At 35.1% G+C, this 7,236-nt stretch overlaps 1 protein-coding gene across 1 annotated transcript in view; it reads right to left on the bottom strand.

Annotated features, from left to right (window-relative positions):
* The window catches only part of SLC7A9 (solute carrier family 7 member 9), a 12,560-nt gene continuing 5,324 nt past the window's right edge, over positions 1-7,236 (bottom strand). Inside the window, exons 7-13 of the mRNA XM_010162181.1 lie at positions 5,502-5,546; positions 5,047-5,170; positions 3,211-3,314; positions 2,294-2,390; positions 1,454-1,603; positions 677-851; positions 1-240 (exon numbers count right to left, since the gene is read on the bottom strand). Coding sequence (XP_010160483.1) covers positions 176-240; positions 677-851; positions 1,454-1,603; positions 2,294-2,390; positions 3,211-3,314; positions 5,047-5,170; positions 5,502-5,546 — 760 coding nt within the window. The 3' untranslated portion in view covers positions 1-175. The remainder of the gene's footprint in view (positions 241-676; positions 852-1,453; positions 1,604-2,293; positions 2,391-3,210; positions 3,315-5,046; positions 5,171-5,501; positions 5,547-7,236) is intronic.

Below are 7,236 nucleotides of genomic sequence, written 5' to 3'. Positions count from 1 at the left end.
GGCTCAGAAATCTTTTATTCTTATATATTTAACATTTTTCAAGTACTGAAGTGTTGCAAAAATAATACACCAGTATGAACATAACAATTTAGAAAGTATAAATGTGTGCCAAACAAACTTGAATCTCCTCAAGCAGTATAGCACCTAAAAACAACCTGGTACATATAAAAAAAAATTATTCAGTAGCTTCCTCTGCTGGAACAACTTCCAGAAGCATCTGAAGGTACATCGTGATGGGCTCTGAGGAAAAAAAGTTACTGTTAGAGGCTTTATGAGAGAATAGTATTTCTGTTCAGACTTAACACTGTTTTTCTAAGTGAAAATATTTAGTTAATGGCTAAAACAAATGTTTTGAAAGATGGACAATCAAAAAAATAACTTTATGGATAAAATAGTTCTGTTCATTTTACAAGTCAGTTTGTTTGTGCTGCTACAGTGATGTATTGCTTTTTTGTGAATTAAGTTTTGTTTTTCCTGCAGACATCACTATTTTTTTCCCAGGAAGGAGTAAAATAGAATCTTTAGTAAAGCTCACCGTGTGCCGCTCACTATATATGTGGAAAATTGCCTCCCTCCACCCCCCGCTTATGTGATTCAGACAGGATGGACCTTCATTACAGTAATTATTCTAAAGCTTAGCAATGTTCTGTTGAAATTGGAGCTGAGGTATACTTACTTGATATTTTTTGAGGCCAGTTGAATTTAAAATGAACAAAAAGTACATAAACTATAAGTCCACTAAGTATAAATAAAACACAGTACAAATAGGCCAGTTCAGGTGCACTGATGATTGGTGCCAGTACCAGTAAAATGGACGCTAATGTCACTATGACTGGAATGACGATGGGTATCTACAAGAGACAAAGCACAAAATTACTTGTTTAGTCTTTTGCTGTTCTTACAGAAGTTACATGTATGAAAGAAGGGTATTTTCATTGCCTTATGCAGTTTTTAATTTTAAAATTTCTGGAAGTAGATGGGGCAATTAAAAGAGCAGCAAGAATATGGATAGGGAAAACTCTTCTGCTGAATGACTGACCAAGATCTCTCTGTCTGTATTGCAAACTGCAGTGTAAAAATTGGCATTTTAATGAATCTGGGACCTGACTCCAGTGCAGTGACCTGGGGTCTTATTGTGGGGTGCTCTTCCAGTGGTAGTCTGCTGACTGCAGTTTCCAATCCCTGAAAATCTAGCTTGTGCCTATGGTCTCTGAAAGCAAAAATAAACGTTGTGTCATCTTTTCCTGGTCCTTACCAGCTTTGTCCTAGTGCAAAAATGGAACAAAGAACTATAAATAAATGGCTGGGTTTCAGGTCGGGGATTGGGGAGGCAACGGGACACAAAACAAGGAGTCTGCCTGAGGATTATGTTTAAATATCCAAATAATAGGATGAGTTCATGTTTCAGTATTTATGGGAGTGGAGGAGAAGCTGTGCTGAATGCTGAACTTACCCTGATTGGTCTCTTGTGGTCCTTTCTTGTAAACCTCATAACAATGAGTCCAAGTACAGCTAAACCATAAAATATCCAGACTGCGAAACTGAAATAATTTATGAGTGTGTCAATGTCACCAGGGATAATATAAATAATAGCAATGGCCCCCTAAAATGAAAACAAAAATTAGTGTAATCTATTACAAAAGAAGGCTGAATTTTACTCCTGTGTCAGTATGAGTGTATGATTACAGTGTTCCAGAGTGTGATCTGTGAATGGTTTTGCTTAAACATTGGGCCTAAGTATGTTGCAGCACCTTTAAAGATAGCGTCCACATCTTGCCAACATGTTTGTTTCTGTATGCAATCTTAATTCCATTTTAAGTCAAAAATTATTAAAATTACTGGTAGTCAACAGCAATTAAATTTATCTTGGTTTACCTCAAAGAGAAGAAAAATGGGTAAAAATATATAAAAATAACATATTCTTGATTTCTTGTAAACTCTATTTACTGAATAGAATTTGTGAGATGTAAATGCATTCTTATAGGGAGGAAATAGAGTAGAAATAGCTTGGTTCAAGGCATCCTGTGAAATAAAGGATTTGCCTAATAATAATTTATTATTTATTTTCATTCTGTGTGTTCTTAAAAAAATATTGATTTTTGAAGTCCAGTTCTGGAATTAAACTGTTTAAATTGAGAAGCTGGGGTTTTGTCTTTTTTCCTAACATGTGTTTAACAATTTTCTTGTCTAGATAGTCAAAGACGTGTCAAGACTGCTGGTAAGAAATTGTGAAAGCATGTATTACTGGAGAATTTTTGTTTATAATTTTTTTGTACTTAAAATATATACTTACGTAAAATATGATAGCAGGTGCTGGTGTTAAACGCTTAACACTAATGTAAGATAGCACCTTTAGCATGTGCCCCTCACGACTTGCAACATAAACAAGTCTGACAAAACAAAACCAAGGTGATCTAGTTAGTGTGGCACCTAGACTTTAAGTGGCATTACTAAAAAAAAAAAATATATATATATACTTAGTAACATTCATTTTCAGGTTTATGTTATTGTGTGGCTACATCTGACTATAATTTCATCAGTATTTCCTTTGATATGCAGTGGAATTTAAGGAATATTGTAGGGGACCGAGTAAGGGAAATAACCAGTATTAAAGTAGTGAACTTGAAATTAAATTCAGAATCGTTAGTTTGTACATTTAATTTAAAATTGTTGGAGTAAAAAAAGTTAGCCACTGTGTCCTTTTTAATTTAATATTTCCTTTTTAATTTGCTTCATATCAAAAAGCTATGCTGACAACTTTCTGTCAAAATTTAGTCTTTACATCCCTATTGTATTCCGATGGATTCAAAATTTAAAATATTTTTAAATAGTAAATGGAAGCATTGAACAACTGTTAGAAAGGAGTAGCTTCTCTTTCTAACTTGTCTTTATCATTACTTGTATAGTCATAACTTCTTAAACTGTTTAAATCTTAGCTTTAAACTTGATGGGAGGTGAAAAAACCTTTTGTGCTATAACTGTTTTGAATTAAGAATAAGAGACCTTATGTTTTTAATTTTTCAAACCTGCACAGCCACGACTTGTTTCTGAAAATTAAACAATATAGCTAGATTTGCAAATAGTCTTTAATTACATTTTGTACACTTGGATCAGAAGGATGTATATATCTTTGTAGATACATAAATGTATATATAAACTTTTCCATCCTTTAAAAAATTTTATTTTAAGATATTTAGAAGGGGAGCTTACCTGCCTGCAGCAAAACAGTTCCCATTGGCAGATCCAATTGTAGAAAAGGCCACAAAGAGAGGAACTATCCAAGAGGCTGGATAAAGGACTCTCTCTCCGAATGTCTGGGATATGAGATTAAAATTAATCACTTTTGTCATTTTAACTATCATTTGGTATATTCAGTAATGTTGGAGCCTCTTTAAAAGTACAGTAAATGGGTATCTAAGGTATGATACCAATAAAAAACATTTGTTGTATATTTTGTGTAGCAAAGAATACTTTGCTAAATTGAAGACGTGGATTAATTCATGAACCACTCTATAAACTACTGTTGTTGTGGTGTTTGAGATACAGCATCTGTAGGAACCATTGGGAGACAGATATGAAAAATAACAGAAATTCAGTTCTGTTAAAGTCACCTGGTTTTGGGGTGTGCCTGCCAAACAGAAAGAAAGAGCATTGCAGCAGAGAGCCACACAAACACAAGCTGGTTTCAGCCTATGTAGAAGCAGCAACGCTAGTAGTGACGGTGTGACAACCGAGGCCTTGCAGCTGAACGACAAGGACAGACTTGCCAGGGTCTTTTACTGCACTTGAATTTCTTCCTGTGCCATGGTATGTTAGTTGTTGCTGCAGGGTGGATTAGATCTAATGTAGCTACATTGATCTACTGTAAATGAATTTGAATTCAAACTTTTTTGACAGGTAGCTTTTGGGTTTTTAGTTGGGGGGTGGTTTACTCATTTTAGTAAGTAAAACATAGAGTCCTGGTTTTGCACCAGTGTAACATCAGTGTTGTTTCTTTGTCCAGTCATAGGACACTCATCAGTGCGAAGCCAGAAGTCTGCTTACAGATGTGCAGACCTCTGTCTGCAGTGCACTCCTGCTCTTGATGTTTGCTGTGCTGCCTCTGGACCACTCAGCAGCAGTTCTGAGATGCTGGTGTTTAGTCTGCCGCATTTAGCATGAGCTGATGTGTTGTTCACAGACTGTAAGTTTAGTGGGATGCTGGAGAGGACTAGTTCTTAAGACACAACTTGATACACGTTGCTGTGCCTCTTGGTACAAGCAAGATGCTGAAATGCACCAAAGTTCTACATTTTAAAAGATTGGGTTTTTTAACATTTTTTAAGTATTTCTACATTAGCATACTTCCTCACTGTGCTACACCGTTTTGCATGCATGCCACGTGATGTTTGTTTTCCCCAGAAACTATGATAAGGAAAAATTGCTGCACAAGCTCTCAACAGTTGTTAGAGGCAAGCGTCCCATGAAAAATTTACCAAAGGGTTAGATGTGTGTTAAGATTTGAAAAATCTATATAATCTGTAGTTTTGACTGTAATAGCATGTCTTGCAATAATGTCACAAGGATATTTCTTAGCTTTGTTAAGAAAAAAAGTAAGAATAAGGAGGAAGTGAATTATGGACTACTTGCTGTTACCTCTGGAACAGCAAACTTTGATCTACTGTCGTTTTGCATGTGCTTGTTTCTCAGAAATACTGAAAAGGGCAAAGCAAGAGACAGGTGATATTTTTTCCTTACATCTTTTTCGTGCTTATGGAAAACAGTCAACCTCTGAGCTGCAGTGTTTACAGAATGTTAGCCGAGGACTGCGTTGTTTTTCTTCCCCCCCTAGCCCTGGAGTATGACAGATATGTTTAATTTAAGCGTTACTGAAATAAGTTTTAGATTAAGAAATGACAATAGAGGGAAATTATAACTCTGACAACTTAGAAAATAATTATATCTTAAGAGAAATTACAGGTTCATTTTTGCTTATGCTACTGCTGAAGATAACTTCAATGCACACAGCCTTCTTCAGATGCTCTATTGCAAAATAAAGTGGCTTACCACAGCAACTGCTTGGGACTGGAGGAGTTCTGTTGAAGTCATTACAGTGAAATAGGAAATGTTTATCAGAAGGTAACAGACTGTAACCAAGGGGATTCCAATCATTATAGATAGCGGTAGATTTCTAGAGAATGCAAAAGGAAGACTCCATCAGCATTGCTATATCACTGGTAGAGTTGTCATAGTAAACTGTGGACTCTTACTTTCCCCAGTATGCTCTTTAGGTGTATCTTATGTTTCTTCATTGTAAAGCCATGGAAATCAGGATTTTAAAAGGAAAATACAACTTTATGCAAATTTTCAAGCCTGTAATAGTTGCTAATTAGCTCTGTCTATTAGTGCTCAAACCTTGAATAACCATTGCTTTTAAAACCAAACCAAAATACATGCCTGCTTCTGCAAAAATATTTTATTATTTCTGTTACTAGAAACACTGCTTTCCTACGTAGTTTTACCTGTAGGGATTTTGAAGTTCTTCTGTGATGTAATTGAGTTGATTCCTGGAAGGAAAAACATGTGCACAATGTTATTAGCAGTCAGGTGTTAAAATACTAATATATTACAGATGCATGTTATTTCTTGTGTAACTTAGGATACAACCAATCTTTTAAGTGGTAAAATTGCAGGACAGAAAATTGAACTTCTTATCCAAATGTCAGCCTCTTCATTCACCATCTTTTCCTCCATTATCTTTTCCTTCTCAGTTTTAGAAGTATCTCTGAGATTTTGAAAGTAGATTGTCTTAGTTCTTGGATAAAAATCCCAGAATAACAAACCAAAAATTTGGCACACATTTATCTCAAATTTACAAGATTGCCTTTGAAATTCAAGCTTTGCAATATCTGAGTCTTTTCAAACAAAAGCACAAGCATACCCATTGCACGGAATGAAGCAAGTTGCTAATGTTGCACAATTGTTCTGTAAGTCATATAGCATAGAAAACTGGCATGAAAACCTCTTTAAGGATTACAGCTATCAGAATTATAATCTCCCAAATACTATTCTTTGCTAGAGCAGGTAGACCAGATTGAAACAAGGTTTTTTCCTCATCCGCTTCTGAAAATGTGAGGAGGATTTTACAGTTCAACAAGCTAATTTTCAAATGTTGGTGCCTAGTGGTTACGTATTGAAATAATTATTTAGGCACCAGGTTCCTTTAAGGATTACAGCTATCAGAATTATAATCTCCCAAATACTATTCTTTGCTAGAGCAGGTAGACCAGATTGAAACAAGGTTTTTTCCTTATCCGCTTCTGAAAACGTGAGGAGGATTTTACAGTTCAACAAGCTAATTTTCAAATGTTGGTGCCTAGTGGTTACATATTGAAATAATTTAGGCACCAGGTATCCTGCCCCTTTAAAAATATCTAGATGAATGTCTGAAGTAGCAGACTTACATCACTGAGCTGAGACACTCAAGCTTGGAAATAGAACTTGAAAGAGTAATCAATTTGAATTCAGTTTTAAGCATCTAAATAGAACTTGCTTTGTTTTAAGTTCAGATTTATATTCTTAATTCCTCTCAAAATAGGGATCTATATGCAAACTTTTACAGTCTGAACAGTTAAGAATAGCACTAATGGATCAGAACTTGATCTTAGATTTGTGCCAGCAGAGCCCTAGGCCAATTGACATTCCTTTTGGTTTCAGGAATAGAAAAGTGTGAACTGTTTTCTGGACTGTGGCAAAGATTAAGTTAAATATTCCTGCCAGTAAATAAATTTATTCTTACAAAAATAATCCTGGAAAAGCACTCTCCTGAGCATTAAATATAAATGTTGTATGTAGAACACAAATGTAAACTTAAATCCACCCATATTTATGATTGTTTTCAAATAGTGTTTTCTTAAATGTAACAGGTGCATAATATTGGATAAACAGATGTGGAGATTTAAAACTGAAAGCTGCTCAGGGAAGAAGACTTCAATATTTTTACATTAATTCCAAATGAAACTGAGTAAGAAAAAAAAAAATTGGAAGTTGACCCATATGCATTCTGACACTTAATGTGTTGGGGTTTTTTATGTCCTTCTGTACTAACCAAACACCACTACATACTTCACAGGAATGGAATTTGATGGGACAATCTGTAGAGGTTCTGGGAAGGCTATTTTGCATAACACAACAGAATTAAACTGTGTTATATTCTCCTCATTACCACAGTATCTAAGCATTTTCAGCTGCAAAGCA

Source organism: Antrostomus carolinensis, unplaced genomic scaffold, assembly GCF_000700745.2.
Source record: "Antrostomus carolinensis isolate BGI_N321 unplaced genomic scaffold, ASM70074v2 scaffold10472, whole genome shotgun sequence".
Classification (NCBI taxonomy): Eukaryota; Metazoa; Chordata; class Aves; order Caprimulgiformes; family Caprimulgidae; genus Antrostomus; species Antrostomus carolinensis.
The sequence above is the reverse complement of the archived record's forward strand: the minus strand, read 5'-3'. Positions and strand labels throughout refer to the sequence as shown.